This window comes from Rhinopithecus roxellana, chromosome 16 (assembly GCF_007565055.1).
Source record: "Rhinopithecus roxellana isolate Shanxi Qingling chromosome 16, ASM756505v1, whole genome shotgun sequence".
Taxonomy (NCBI): Eukaryota; Metazoa; Chordata; class Mammalia; order Primates; family Cercopithecidae; genus Rhinopithecus; species Rhinopithecus roxellana.
The window spans coordinates 112,067,476-112,084,249 of record NC_044564.1 but is presented as its reverse complement, the minus strand read 5'-3'; the positions used below and the strand labels follow the sequence as shown (position 1 = coordinate 112,084,249).

The window sequence follows — 16,774 nt, the reverse complement described above, 5'->3', positions numbered from 1 at the left end:
TGGGTGCAGCAAACCAACATGGCACAAGTATGCATATGTAATAAACCTGCACGTTGTTCACATGTACCCTAGAACTTAAAGTATAATAATAAAGAAAAAAAAAGAAATAAAAAGGTGTTTGGTTGTGTTTCACAGATGTAGGGTAAAGGATTTAGAGGAAGGTTTCCTGGTGAAAGAATTCAGGGTGGAAGTCAGGAGATGTGTGAAGTTAAGAAAATGGGAGAGGACAGAGAATTGAGAGGCTTGCCTTAGGGTAGTGGTTGATGGCAGGTATAAGAGGTGTGGGATTAACTGGCCTCAGGGTTGTGCTTGAACTTCAACTTGTCTCACTGCTGAATCACCAGGCCTGAGAAAATCTCTATTTACTGACTGTTTTAAAGTGTACCAAGTCAGGGTGGGGGCAGTGGCTCAAGTCTGTAATCCTAGCACTTTGGGAGGCCGAGGTAGGCAGATCACCTGAGGTCACGAGTTCAAGACCAGCCTGTCCAACATAGTAAAACCCCATATCTTCTAAAAATAGAAAAATTACCCAGGTATGGTGGCATGCACCTGTAGTGCCAGCTACTTGGGAGCCTGAGGCAGGAGAATCACTTGAACCCAGGAGGTCAAGGTTGCAGTAAACCGAGATCATGCCACTGTGCTCCAGCCTGGGCAACAGAGTGAGCCTCTGTCTCAAAAAAATATATAAAAAATAAATAAATAAATAAGTGTACCCAGTCAACTTTCAAATCAATAGACGAATCTCTTTCCCACTCACTCATCTTCACTTGCAGGGCTCCACAACTCTCCACAGCTCCTCCCACACCATTGTTGGCAGTGCAGCAGTAAATGCCATCATCACTGTCTTCCACACTCAGGATGGTGAGCAGCTGACCATTCTCCCGGATGCTGTACCGGGTGTCAAAGAGCCTGCAGGTCACAGAGAAAAATGACAGATTAGTGCTTCATCTGTGATTTTTTTGCTGTGATTAACTTATCAAACTGATGAATCGTTAATGAGGAAGTAGAATAAAGGTGAGAGGAAACTTGAGTGAGTTCTGAATAATAGAATAACCTTACTTGGTAAAATAAAGCTGACATTATATTCTCATGTTTCTTAAGCTCCAATAGTCAAAAGTAACATAGTCCTTCAAAAACACTTTCAAAGGGTGATGCCTACTGATAAGACAAAACGTAAAGTTTACTTTATTCAGGAAAGCATATAAAACCAAGATATAGGGGTCTTCTCACAATAATTTCTGGGAAGTAGCAGCTATTAATAGATAATGAACATGCATACGTATAAATACAATGAACAGAAAGAGTTAATTATTTATAGAAGTAACTAATGATTAGTTGAATATTCATTCTTTCATTAAACAATTACTTACTACTTACTGAATGCTAACAAGTGCCAGGCACACTTCTAGTTACTTGGGATACATAAGGAAGGAAAACAATTTCAAACAACAAAAATATATGCTCTACATATATTATCTATTTAATTATATGCACACCATTTGTTAAGAAGGGAATTAGGGCAATAGAAAGAAATAGGAAGAGAAGCAGCAATATAAAAGAGAGTTTCTTTTAACCAAATAAGATTTTTTTTAATGCCAAATGCGTGTGGTAAGCAGAGTAACACTCCCACAAAGGTTCTTGTTTTAATCACCAAAATCTGTCAATATGTTACCTTATTTTGCAGATGTTAAGAATCTTAAAATGGAGTATTCTGGACTATTCAAGTGGGCCCTGTGTGATAATAAGTATCCTTAAAAGATGGAAGAAGGAGACAGATTGATAAAGGGAGATACAACAATGGAGGCAGAGGTCAGAGTAGTGCCATTGCTAGTATTATAAGTGGAGCAGGGGGCCAAGGAATGCAGGTGGCCTCTAGAAGCTAGGAAAGGCAAGAAATCAGATTCTTCCCTAGAGCCTCCAGAAGGAACTCAGCCATGCCAACACTGACTTTAGCCCAGTGAGATTTATTTCATACTTGTGACCTCCAGAACGATAACATAGTATATTTATGTTGTTTTAGGCCACTAAGTTTGTGGTAATTTGTTACAGCAAGAATAAGAAATAAATACAGGTTTTGGTACCTGGAAGTGTGGTGCTGCTGCAATAAATACCTAAACATGTGGATATGGCTTTGAAATTGAGTAATAGTTAGAACTGAAAAAAATTTGAAAAGCATGCTAGAAAAAGCCTGCATTTCCTCAAAGAGACTGTTAATAGAAATATGTGTGTTAATGATTCTGCTCCTGAGGAATTGGAAGGAAGAGAGTTGAATGACAGAGAAAATCTAAATCATCTTAAAGAATACCTAAATTATCATGAACAGACTGTTGGTAGAAATATGTATGTTCAAAGCACTACTGGTGAGGACTTGGGTGGAAATGAGGAGCATGTTACTAGGAAAGGAAGAAAAGGGGATCATTGTTATGCAGGACAGAGAACTTAGCTGAATGGTGTCCTGCAGTTATGTGGAAAACAAAACTTGTGAATGATGAACTCAGATATTTAGCTGAGGAAATTTCTAAGCAATGTGTCGAAGCTGTGGCCTCATTTCTTTTTGCTGGTTATAGTAAAATTCAAGAGGAAAAGATAAGTGGGAAAAACTGCTAAGCAAAAAAGGAACCAGGACTTGATGATTTGGGATTATCAGCCTATCCAGATTGCACAAAATACTAGCAAACCAAATTCAACATTACATTAGAAAGATCATCTGTCATGACCAACTGGAATTTATCCCTGGGATACAAGGATAGTTCAACATATGCAAATCAATCAATGCGATACATCATATCAACAGATAAAGAAACATATGGTCATATCAACAGATAAAGAAACATCATATCAACAGATAAAGAAACAACAGGTAAGAAACATATGATCATTTCAATATATGCTGAAAAAGCATTTGATAAAAATTCAGCATCCCTTTGTGATAAAAACCCTCAAAAATTAGATGGAAAACGCCTCAGAATAGTAAAAGCCATATACGACAGACCCACAGCTAGTATCATACTGAATGGGGAAAAACTGAAAGCCTTTCCTCTAATCTGGAATGCAACAAGGATGTCCACTGTCACCACTGTTATTCAAAACAGTCATGGAAGTCCTACCTAGAGCAATTAGACAAAAGAAAGATATTAAGGGCCATCCAAATTGGATGGGAAGAAATATCTTTTTTACAGATGATATGCTCTTACATTTGGAAAAGCTTAGACTCCACAGAAAACTATTAGAACTGATAAATTCAGCGAAGTTGCAGGATACAAAAATCAACATACAAAAATCAGTAATATTTCTATATGCCAACAATGAACAATATGAAAAATAAATTTAAAAATAATCCTATTTATGATAGCCACACATAAAATTAAATAGGAATTAATCAAAGAAGTAAAAGATCTCTATAATGAAAATTGTAAGATACCAATGAAAGAAATTCATGAGGACACCAAAAAATGTAAAAATATTCCATATTAATAGATTGGAAGAACCAATATTATTGTAATGTCTATACTACTGAAAGCAATCTATAGATTCCATGTAATTCCTATCAAAATACCAATGGTATTCTTCACAGAAATAGAAAAAAAATCCTAAAATTTATGTAGAACCACGAAAGGCCCGGAATAGCCAAAAGAAAAATGAAAAAAACTAGAGGAATCACATTGCCTTACTTCAAATCATACTACAGAGCTAGAGTAACCAAAACAGCATGGTACTTGCATCAAAAGAGACACATAGACCAATGGGACAAAATAGAGAACCCAGAAATAAATTCATGCACCTACAGTGAACTCATTTTCAACAAAGGTACCAAGAACATACACCGGGAAAAAGTCTCTTCAGTAAATGATGTGTGGGAAAGTGGATTTCCATGTACAGAAGAATGAAACTAGACCCCTGTCTCTCTCCATATACAAAAATCATATCAAAATGGATTAAAGACTTAAATCTAAGACTTCAAACTATGAAACTACTACAAGAAAACATTGGAGAAACTCTCCAGGACATTGGTCTGGGCAAAAATTTCTTGAGCAATACCCACAAGCACAGGCAACCAAAACAAAAATGGACAAATGGGATCACATCAAGTTAAAAGGCCTTCTGCACAGCAAAGGATACAATAAACAAAGTGAAGACACAACAAATAGAATGAGAGAAAATATTTGCAAACTACCCATCTGACAAAGGATTAGTAACCAGAATACATATGGAGCTCAAACAACTTTACAGTAAAAAATCAATTAATCCAATCAAATATAGGCAAAAGATTTGAACAATTTCTCAAAAGAAGACATGCAAATGGCAAACAGGCATATCAAAAAGTGCTCAACATCATTGATCATCAGAGAAATGCAAATAAAAACTACAATGAGATATCATCTCACCTCAGTGAAAATGGCTTATATCCAAAAGACAGGCAATAACAAATGCTGGCAAGGATGTGTAGGTAAGGGAACCCTTGTATACTGTTGATGTGGGAATGTAAATTAGTACAGCCACTAAGGAGAATAGTTTGAAGTTTCCTCAAAAAACTAAAAATTGAGCTACCATATGATCCAGCAATCCCACTGCTGGATGCATAAGCAAAAGAAAGGAAATCAGTATATCAACGAGATATCTGCACTCCTATGTTTGTTGCAGCACTGTTTATAGTAACTAAGATTTGGAAGCAACTTATGTGTTCATTAGTAAATGAAAGGATAAAGAAAATATGGTACAAGAGACACAATGGAGTACTATTCAGCCATAAAAAGAATGAGATCCAGTCATTTGCAAAGACATGAATGGAACTGGAGATCATTATGTTAACTGAAATTAGTCAGGCATAAGAGATAAACATTGCATGTTCTCACTTATTTGTGGGATCTAAACATCAAAACGATTGAACTCATGGACATGGAGAGTAAAAGGATGGTTACCAGAGGCTGGAAAGGGTAGTACAGGGATAAGGGGGACTAGGGGATGTTTAGTGGGTACAAAAAAGTAGAAAGAATGAAAAAGTCCTACCATTTGATAAGACAACAGAGTGGCTATAGTCAATAATAACTTAGTTATACATTTTAAAATAACTTAAAGTGTGTAATTGGATTGTTTGTAACTCAAATGATAAATGCTTGAGGGGATGGATACCCCATTCTCCATGAGGTACTTATTTTACATTGCATGCCTGTATCAAAATGTCTTATCTACTTCATAAATATGTATATACCTACTATATACCCACAACAATTTTAAAAAATTAAAATGTGTAATACTTACTTAATGAGAATTTTATTTCTGGTCCAGGAAATCTCAGGCTGGGGGTAGGATTCCACTGCACACATGAAAGTAGCCACTTCTTCAACTAAGGCATCCACTGTTTCAAGAGGAGTGGTGATGACAGGAGCTGAAAGGAAAGGAGAAATCAAAAGAGAACATTCTAGAATTTTGTTTACTAACCCTTCCTTAAGCAGTCAGAAGCCATTACATACCTGAATGAGAATTCTGTTTCCCCAGAGTAGAAATTTGCCAAAAGAAAGGAAGAGCTTATGTAAAGAATGTTGTTTCTACTTCCAAACTAGGCATTTGAAAATCAAAAGAGAAGACTCTCAGGAGAGCAGGGCTTAGACTCTATGATATATGAGGAGAGGCAGATCCAAGTTTTATGGGGCCCAAATTTATGCAACTTGAGAGTACTTTTTAAAGGAAAAATATAAAATTATGAATACAAAATTTCTGTGGCCACCCCAGTATTATTAGCATAAAGGAAAGTGACTCTGAAGGGAAGTCAAGGTGGAAAAGGATAATAATTTTAAAAATTGTTGTTTAAGAACAATTTTCCCCTGATTTTATAAAAATAGACACTCATATAAGCACATTACTAAAGCCCAGCGAGGGTCTTAGAAAGGGCTCCTGCAAATGAGAGAATCTGAAACTTAAGCTTCATCAGATTTGTAGAGAATTCACTGTGGCATACAATTAGAAAATGAAGAGGCACCACTTTGTGAATTGTACATTTTAAAGGGTAAAGCACAAGGTATGTGAATTGTATCTCAATAAAGCTGTTTTTTTCTATTTTATTTTTGTAAGACAACAGGAGGAAAGGCTAGAGACATGGTCCCTTCTTTTTTCTCACTCCTCTGTGAAATGAGAGCTACCTGCATTTATACAGTAAATCATATGGTCGCTTCAGTTAAAGGGCAAGGTATATATCAAAGTCAAACAAGTAGTGTGATTGACGTTTAGAGGTGAAATAGTCAGTGATAGACTTATAAAGCATCTAGAACAGACTGGCACATTGTTTGGCCATAAAAGATACATCCACTTTCTGAATAAACCTTATTATTAGTATTTTTTTTATTTTTATTTTTGTAAAGTCAAAGGCAAGCTCATCTGCTGAGAGTGAGAAAAAATGGTGAGTGGGAGTGTTTTACTTGCCCCATATCTCCCTGGCTAATGTTATTCTGTCTTTTAGGATTTGGTTTAAACATCCATCTCCTTCCACTTTCCCTGACATGCTAGGCAGACCCGAATGCCCTTTTCCTTAACCTTATGTTATCCTGTAAATGTCAATCTTATAATGTTACTTGTCACACAGATACTATTAAAATGATCTGTTTACGTCTTTGTCCCACACTCAATTATTAAAACCTTGAGTGTTAGTTCAGGGATCATGTTTTAGGCATCTTTTAATTCCCAGGGTGAGCACCATGACTAATATACTGTTTAAATGAACAAAACTGTATTTATAAGGCTTCTACAAAAGGAGTAAATACAAAAGTTGAAAGATAGTAGTTGAAATAAGAAAGCAGAATTTTTATGTAAAGTATCTTCTTATACACAGTCATCAGGGCCACCTTCTTCCCAGCTTTTCAATAGAATAATCATTATATATTATAATCATGACATATATTAATATAATCATAATATAATAATCATTATAATATATTATAATCATTACAATATACAGAACATAGTACAAAGAAATACAGACATGGACACTATTAAAGAATAGTTAGGAGATATGAAGTATAGAGTGACAGGCACTAATACACTTCTGATAGAAGTTTGAGAAAAATAAAAGAGGGGAGCAGCCTAGAAGCAATATATAAAGAGGTAAATAGCTGATAATTTTTCAAAACTGAAAAAGAAACCCAGGAATATTAAGATTGAAAGTACCCACCGGCCGGGCGCGGTGGCTCAAGCCTGTAATCCCAGCACTTTGGGAGGCCGAGACGGGCGGATCACGAGGTCAGGAGATCGAGACCATCCTGGCTAACATGGTGAAACCCCGTCTCTACTAAAAATACAAAAACTAGCCGGGCGAGGTGGCGGGCGCCTGTAGTCCCAGCTACTCGGGAGGCTGAGGCAGGAGAATGGCGTAAACCCGGGAGGCGGAGCTTGCAGTGAGCTGAGATCTGGCCACTGCACTCCAGACCGGGCGACAGAACGAGACTCCGCCTCAAAAAAAAAAAAAAAAAAAAAAAAAAAAAAAAAAAAAAAAAAAAAAAAAAAGAAAGTACCCACCAAGTGACAGGACAGATTTTTAAAAAAGAAATTCAGCTGGGCATGGTGGCTCACACCTGTCATCCCAGTACTTTGGGAGGCTGAGGAGGGCAGATCACTTGAGCTCAGGAGTTCAAGACCAGTCTGGCCAACATGGTAAAACCCTGTCTCTACTAAAAATATAAAAACTTTAGCTGGACATGGTGATGCACACCTGTAGTCCCAGCTATACTGGAGGCTGAGGCACGAGAATCGCTTGAACCCAGGAGGTGGAGTCTGCAGTGAGCTGAGATCACACCACTGCACTCCAGCGTGGGTGATAGAGAGAGACTGTCTCAGGAAAAAAAAAAAAAAAAAAGGAAAGAAAGAAATTCATACTTGGACACATTGAATTAAAACTATAAAACTTAAAGAAAATCTTAAACTCTACTAGAAAGAAAAAGATTAATTCCTTAAGAATGCCAATTCAGGGTAACCTGAGATATTCAGCAACAACAATTGATACCAAAAGGCAATAGGCTAATATCTTTACATGACTAAGTAAAAATAAATGTTAGCTTAGAATCATACAGCTAGCTTAGGTAATAATTTTAAAGTCAGAACACTTATAAACAAATATTGAAAGTGTTTACCACTCACAGACTTTCTCTGAAATAGTTACTAGAGTAAATAAACTCAGAAAGGAATAATTTATACCAGAAAGAAAGTGGTGAGTTATAAAAAACAATAGCATAAATGGTAGTGAAATATCATTGCAATTTTAATGCACTATGGAATATTTTTAAAAACTCACAAATTTTTGTGTTTAAAAAAGAGTGGAATAAAATTCTAGACAAACAATTATAAGATCAAAGTTCAGGGAAGAAGTTTAAAATGCTAAATAGTTACAAAATGCTAAGCTCTTTGCCATAAAAGACAAGAGGACAGAAATATTGACTAACTTCAAACAGAAAGAAAAATCTATGGTTAAATGCTTATGTTAAAACTTCATTAATGGTTACCACTGAAAAATAGATAAAATGCAAAACTCCCAAAACAACAGGACCAAAAAAGAGGTACTAGAAAGCCTTCATCAGTCAAAAACAAAAGCAAAAACAAACAGGAAGAAGAGGAGGAATAAATAAGCCTAGAAAAAGCATGGTTAACAGAAGACATAAAATAATGTGGAAGAAACATGTCCAAATATACCATAAATCACAGTAAGTGCCGATGGTATAAGCTGACCTATGAAATGACAGATGCTATCAAATACAAAAGGCACACCTAAATAAAATAAAACAGAACTGTTAAAAATAAATGGGAGGGAAAATATGTATAAAGCAAACAATATCCCAAAGAAAGTGACATAGCAATATTAATATAAGAAAAATGTAATATAAGGGCTTATGCACTTATAAGGAAAAAAGAAACATTACTTAATGATAAAAGGAACAAACCATAAAAAGGTATGACGGTAATGAAACTTAATTATTTAAAAATATGGACTCAAATAAACCCAAAAGTAAAATTATCACAAGAGTACATGGAGAAATATTTTAGCATCATGTAAGCCTTTAAAAGATGTCTTCAGACACTAATAAATCAGACAGAAATACAGTAAAGATATAGAAGATATAAACATCAAAATTGGCACTAGATATAATGTACATTTATAAAATAATGAAACAATTAGAGAATACTTTTTTTTTAAAGGACACATAGATAAAACATTCAAACATACAGAAAATATACCAAGCTACATAGGAGATTTTAACCCAGCTCAAAGAATTGATTTTATATAGACTATATTTTCTAACTATAATAAAATCTGTAAGAAATAGACAATAAAAAGATAGTTTAAAAAATCCCCATCCTGTTTATAGATCAAAAGACAAAAATATATATGTAGTAAAAGAGAATAACAGAATTAGTAAAATTAATTAAACAGATATGCACATCAACTCTAAGCCTTGATAGATGACACATATTTTCAAATGCCCATGAAAACTAAAGATTAAATAAATTTTAAAAACATACATTATATGTCACATTCTTGAACCACAATTCAACATAGCTAAACAGTAATGAATATTTAAAAACTAAAATCCAAAGAATTAAGAATTTTAAAAACAAAATTCTTCACATGTAATAAAGGGTGTGGTGAAATCATCAACAATACTCACGGAAGAAAAAGATTAGATTATCAAAGAACACTTCTGAAAAAAATATAATGCTCTAAAATTTTTCAGGTAAGTTTTAAAAAACTTTTAAGAAAGAATTAAGTCTCAAGTTACATAAAAGCTACAAGGAGCCAGGTGCAGTGGCTGATGCCTGTAATCTCAACACTTCGGGAGACTGAGGCAGGAGGATCCATTAAGCCCAGGAGGATCCATTGAGCCCAGAAGGGTCCATTGAGGGATCCAGGTGTTTGAGACCAGCCTGGGCAACATGGCAAGACCACATCTCTACAAAAATTACAAAAACAAAAAAATTTAGCCAGATACAGGTGGCATACATCTGTAGTCCCTGCTACTTGGGAGCCTGAGGTAGGAGGATCGCTGGAGCCCAGGAGGGCAAGGCTGCAGTGAGCTGTGATTACACCACTGCACTCCAGCCTGGGTGACAGAGAGAGACCCTGTCTCAAAAACAAACAAACAAAAGCTATAGGGAATATAAAATATAGAAAGCTTCTCAAATCAATCTTTGGAATAAAACAATGCTAATGTAAGTCAAGCAGGATGTAAAGCCCTAAAGTAAAATTTTAAAAAGCAAAGTAAATCATAAATTTCAAAATTATTACTATGCATTTAGGCAGAAAAATAATCCTTGCAAAAATATAAGGATAATTTAATAGAAAAGTCCTTTAAACAGGATTTACTATAGTCATAGTTTAAAAGATACCCATCACAGTCAAAAAGGCAGTAACAGAGTTAACTATCCATTCCCTACTTGGAAACCATTAGTAGAGTAGGAATATAATAGTATTTCTTTAACATGATAAATAATGTTTCTCAACCACTGAACTTGATAAAACTAGGAATAAAAACAAACTACACAATACATTCACACACATTCACAGGATGATTCAAATTTGGCTTGGTGCAGTGGAGAGAAAAGAGTGTTCCAGGCAGAGGAAATGGTAACTCTGAAAGCCTGAAGACGGAGGGAGGCTGGCGCCCTAAGCCCATTAGAAGAAAACATAAACATTTGTAAAAGATGGGTGGGAGAATGAAAAGTTTAGAAAAGAGACTGAGAGGAAGAAACCAGAGTTGTAAGCAAAGCTAGTGGAGGCTATTGGCAGAGCCCAAGAGTAGCACAAGTTTCACAAAAGATGGAGAATCAAATGCTGCCAAGATGTTAAGTTAAATAAGGACCTAAAAGTGCCCGTTGAGTTTCCTGATGAGAAGGTCATGCTGATTTTGGTGCTTGCAGATTTGGTGGAAGCCAGATTGCAGTGGTGGGGGTTAGGTGGTGATAAGGAAGTGGTAACTAAGAGGAGAGGGAAGACATCTTTTTGCAGCAGAGTTTAACAATAGAAGGGAAGAAAGGGGCTGCATGGTGCTGCAGGTGAGTAGAGTGACAAGAGTGGGTTTAAATGCTGACTGGAAGCATCTAGTAGAAGCAAAAATGCAGGACATTGGAGAAAAACAGGAGATAATTGAAGGAAATAGGTCCCTAAGAAAGCAGATAAATGTGGGGCTCAGAGGAAGAAAGACAGGTTAACCACAGATGGGCGGAGAAAGTCCTCTTAAAGCACAGTGAGGGAGAAGGAGGACAAGATGGAGGCAGAGAGGTAGGTTTTTCCCCTTTGCTGGTAGGCAGCTGAAGAGAGAGCTTCTTATTTAAATGCTTCTCTTTCCTCAATGAAGTAACAGCCTCTGAAATTTGTAAAGATATATGCACACCTATGTTCATTGCAGCACTATTCACAATAGCAAAGACATGGAATCAACCCAAGTAACCATTGGTGATAGACTGGATAAAGAAAATGTGGTACATATACACCATAGAATACTATGCAGCCATAAAAAGGAATGAGATTATGTCCTTTGCAGGGGCATGGATAGAGCCAGAAGCCATTATCTTCAGCAAACTAATGCAGGAACAGAAAAGCAAACACCGCATGATTTGACTTATAAGTGGGAGTTGAACAATGAGAACACATGGACACAGGGAAGGGAACAACACACACTGGGACCTGTGGGATTAGGGGAGGGAGAGCATTAGGAAAAATAGCTAATACATGCTGAGCCCAATTATTTAGGTGATGGGTGACAGGTGCAGCAAACCACCATGGCACACGTTTACCTATGTAACAAAACTGCACATCCTGCACATGTATCCCAGAACTTAAAATTTAAAAAATAAAATTACATACATATGTACGTACGTGTATATATACAACATATATACACATGTATATACACACACATATATGAGAGAAAGAGACTGAAAGAATGAATAGCAAAATGCTAAGAGCATTTATCCCTTGCTATGAGCATTATGTGTAATTTTGTATTTTTGTTTTTCTGTATCTTACAGGATTTTTTAAAAAAATGAATACATATTGCTTTTTTAATAGAAAAAAAAATTGTAGCAGACAGAATGCCAAAGAAATGTTAATTTTCAAAATGCAGTGGAAGCAAACTTGTAATTCATAGAGTTTGAGAAAGTCAATATCAATATAAAGTTATTTTCTAAACAACAAATTAATGACATAAGCAATTAATAGTATAATCATCTAGATTTTGAGAGATAAAGAACAAAAACAATATTTTATGAAGCTTGTGGGGTGTGGTTAACAGTGGGCCCAAAGGTTAATTGATGATGTTGAATGCTTTTACTGTTTAAAAAGAAAGACTAGGCCAGGCACAGTGGCTCATGACTGTAATCCCAGCACTTTGGGAGGCCAAAGTGGGGCGGATCACAAGTTCAAGAGATTCCTGGCCAACATGGTGAAACTCCGTCTCTACTAAAAATACAAAAATTAGCTGGGTGTGGTGGTACACACCTGTAATCCCAGCTACTCGGGGAGGCTGAGGCAGGAGAATCACTTGAACCCAGGAGGTGGAGGTTGCAGTGAGCCAAGATCGTGCCACTGCACTCCAGCCTGGGCAACACAGCAAAGCTCAGTCTCAAAAAAATGAAAAAAAAGAAAGAAAGGAAGACTATTGAGCAACTAGCCATTAAGAGGCAATGTAGCACAGGACTTGAATTCACATCCCAGCTCCATCACTTGCTCTGCAAGTCACTTAACCACATTTAACCTCAGTGTCTTAGCTATAGCTGGAGATAATAATAAAGTCTCCACATAAGCTTGTCACAAGGAGTAAATAAATGGAAACCATCTAAAATTGTCCTTGGTCCACATGGAGCACTGTGCAAATGTTACTTGATTCTATAATTTAGAAAAAGAAACCCAGGCTGTTCAATTGTTTTCCTTGTCTTTATTACATTCAAATTTATTATACCATTAATATTTTATCTCAGGCTGGGTGTGGTTGGTGGCTCATGCCTGTAATCCCAGCACTTTTGAGGCCGAGGTGGGAGGATCACTTGTGCCTAGGAGTTTGAGGTCAGGCTGGGCAACACAGGAAAACCACATCTCTACAAAAATTTTAAAAATTAGCCAGTGTGGTGGCACACACTTTGTAATCCCAGCTACTTGGGAAGAAGCTGAGGTGGGAGGATCAACTGAGCCTAGGAGTTGAAGGCTTCAGTGAGCTGTGATTGCCCCTCTGTACTCCAGCCTGTGTGACAGAGCAAGACTCTATCTCCAAAATAATAATAATAATATCATCATCGTTAGCATCATTTCTGGAAATCTATCCTAAGGAAATAATCTCACATATAGAAAAGCAAATAAGTGACTTTGACTGCAGGAAACAGATCAATTGCACTAAATTCTACTAATTGTAGTCAAGTGGGAGAAGATTGAGGCACACAGTTTTGTCTTCCACAGGTTTGCAAGAGCCACTTGGTAATTTTTTAGGAATTTTCAGAGGTGATTGTTGTATATTACCATTATTAAAAACTAAGTTGTATACATTTATAATTAAATATATTAAAAACTAATAATACTTGACAGTCCTAATGATTTAACTACATTTTACTATTATATAAGTTCTTGAGGTTATCGCTAATGTATCTGTGTGGTAGAAATAATATATGAAGGAGGCATACTACACATGCTATTTCCCAACTCAGTGCTCAGTATTTGAGAGTAGCTTGAGATTGGCCACAGAGACGATGGAGTCTTTTACTATGGAGTATTTATACTGCAGAAATCAATGAGAGCAACAAATCTGGGCCCTTTTTTCTCAGTGAGGTGAATATTAAATATATATTAGCACACTGTTATCTAAACAGAATATTAGTCACTGCACATGATGTTTTGAAGATTATTAATAATATAGAATACACTTATGCTTTAGTGCTAAGTAAAAATAGCATGTAGCACAATATTATTAGCATTTTAAAAACTACATAGAAAAAAATGAAAGAAAATAAACTAACGTGTTACTGGTCCTAGAAGAATGGGTGACTTTTTCTGTCTTAAATTTTATGTATTTTGTGTTTTCAAAATCAACCTTAAATACCATGTGCTACTTTTATAAGAGAGAAACTTTATGCACTAGTTTTATTTTCACTCAATACACAGATGCAGAACTGGCAGAGGTAATAGACTTAGTATTAATGTTATCTTTCCAATGAGGTGACACATTGGAGGTGTCACATGAACTGTTGAGATCAGTTAAGATCAAAGAAGTAAGTCTTAGAATGTCTTGGAAAATAGACATGGAGAAATATGGAAGGTGTTACTAAGAACTTTATTAGGAACACCTTCCCATAAGATTCAGTGACATAACAGTCTTATGTGAAGTTTGACTCTGTTTTTACTAATATTAGCATCTAAAATTGATTAAGAATCTGGGATGTGCCATGCATTATACTTTTCATTCATTATCTTATTTATCACAAAAAATCATAAAGGTAGATACTATTAATATTTCCACTTCAGACCAGAAATGAATACTAAAAGTGGTTACATAACTTGTCTACATATCACAAAAATAGGAAGTGATAGAGCTAAACTAGCTGAACTTCAGGGTTAAAGTTGGTTCCTTTCTCTAAGACATACCACGTCTTCAAGATCATAATGATTATGCACAGATGGATAAAGAGAAGATGTACATCAATATCAGTTTCTATACACAGAATGCAAAGTCCACACTGCCCATATTTCCAGTTATCTAAATCTGCTTTCCAGTTTTCACTGACGCAATCACATGGGTCAGTTGTATTTAATGATATTTGTTGACTCAGCACACTGTCTCTTGTTGACTTTCATTCTATCCAGCTTTCATCTCAGCCAGAGCCTGTTTAAACTAGGGCACAATTTCTTCTCTCAATCCAAGGACTACATGAATAACAAATACATGGAAATGAACACAATCCTTTTCTGGACCCAAAGAAAAACTTGACTTGGATATTAACTTCTTGATGAGAAGGACGTGACATTACCTTTCCTTTGTATTTTACGGCCTCTCGCATATGGCCATTGACTTACCAACTTTTGATTGATTATTTTTTGATTGACATGACCCAATGATTGAGTACATAAAGAAACAAGGTGTATTTGCTCTTTTCTATTTTAGTAAAATTAGGGCTCTGACTTGGAAAATATTTGTGTTTCTCTTAACATTATGAATGCAGTATTTTTTTAGTATAACAAAACACTCTGGGGTTGATTTAAACTTTTTAACCTTCTCTTCCAAGCCTTAAATATCCTTGTTCTACTTGCTTCATGATCCAAACTGTACCGCATGGTATGCTGCCATATAACTCCAACTCTTTTACTCTCTAGTTCTTTAGCTATACTGACCCTGGAAAGTGCCAATCCTGAATTAATCCAGCCATCTGTCCTCACTACCCTATGTTCACATAGCACTGCTGGGTATAGTGCAGCAAATGTTTAGGTCAGGGGCATTATAAAGAAAGCTGCAGTTCCTAGCCCCAGCTGGGTCCTCAGCATGGCCCATGTGATCCTCTCATCTTCCTGAATACAGCCACTCCCTTCAGGCCCCCTTTCCACCCCTCACTTGTTACTCTTCTTCAATGATATCAGGTTTCATTTCACTGAGAAGCTGCCTACTTCATTTACCCTTGGAAATAAGGTAGAGTTTAAAGAGATCTTGAAATTTCTGCTCCTTCTTTTCTTTAAGGTCAATAATATTTGAAGCAACTCTGTTTACTCAAACATGCAATGAATAACTCTTTCAATGCACGTCAATATAAAATATTCATCCAGGACTGTGTGTCCTGGATTTCAATGACAGCTGTGTCAGTCCTGACTTAGTCTTATGTCAAATCTGTGAATCCTATCCTTATATACATATAATTTAAAGGAGGAGGTTATTCAAATCTATCTAAAGATAAAATCACTTACACTCAAACACTTCAAAGTTTTGTAGTAAGTGGAGTATTTTGAAAGTAAGACATTTGACAGTTCTTTGTGCATATTAAGCAAATCCAGAGCTGCTTACATGAACTCTTATACTCCTGCAGAATCTAGCATCGCACCATACATTTCATACTCCCTGATAATACATTTCATACTCCCTGATAAAGCATTAAGTGTTATTGATGTATATGGTTAAGTCAGTTATCCAGTGAAACATTGGCTACTTTCATAAATGACAGTTTGTAAAATTCTACTACTTGGGTTATGGCATTGAATTCATCGCTGAAAATATCACTAGTTGAAATGATTCAGAAAGACAATTTTTCCCCTTTGGGCATCAGTAGTCTCAATTAAACTAAAATGAAAACTATGAACAATTAATTCTACAAAGTTGGATATTATTTTTTATCAAAAAATAATGTGCAGAAAGTGAGAAAAGAATCCCCTGAATACTTTTGTATTATTTTAAATATGTCAATTTTTTAGGTAATACATATTGTGCAATTTCCTTTATTCATCACAATAAAGGACTTAGGAAGAAGTATATTATCTAAAAAACTCTTTTTGTTATTACTATCTGCCAAGAATAGGGAAAACAGTAGTTTTCTATAAATAGTAGAAATGGTGTGGGTGGGCCATTTTTATTAGTTTCAGTAGTATAATGGCCAGTGCGGTGGCTCATGCCTGTAATCCTAGCACTTTGGGAGGCTGAGGCGGGCAGATCACGAGGTCAGGAGATGGAGACCATCCTGGCCAACATGGTGAAACCCTGTCTCTACTAAAAACACAAAAATTAGTTGGGCATGGTGGCATGCGCCTGTAGTCCCAGGTATTTGGGAGACTGAG

At 36.0% G+C, this 16,774-nt stretch overlaps 1 protein-coding gene across 3 annotated transcripts in view; it reads right to left on the bottom strand.

Annotated features, from left to right (window-relative positions):
- MUSK (muscle associated receptor tyrosine kinase) overlaps positions 1-16,774 on the bottom strand; it is a 133,655-nt gene that overhangs the window by 114,464 nt on the left and 2,417 nt on the right. For all 3 annotated transcript variants that reach the window (XM_010365567.2, XM_010365566.2, XM_010365568.2), the window contains exons 2-3: positions 5,260-5,386; positions 758-909 (exon numbers count right to left, since the gene is read on the bottom strand). In XM_010365567.2, the coding sequence (XP_010363869.1) occupies positions 758-909; positions 5,260-5,386 (279 nt within the window). The remainder of the gene's footprint in view (positions 1-757; positions 910-5,259; positions 5,387-16,774) is intronic.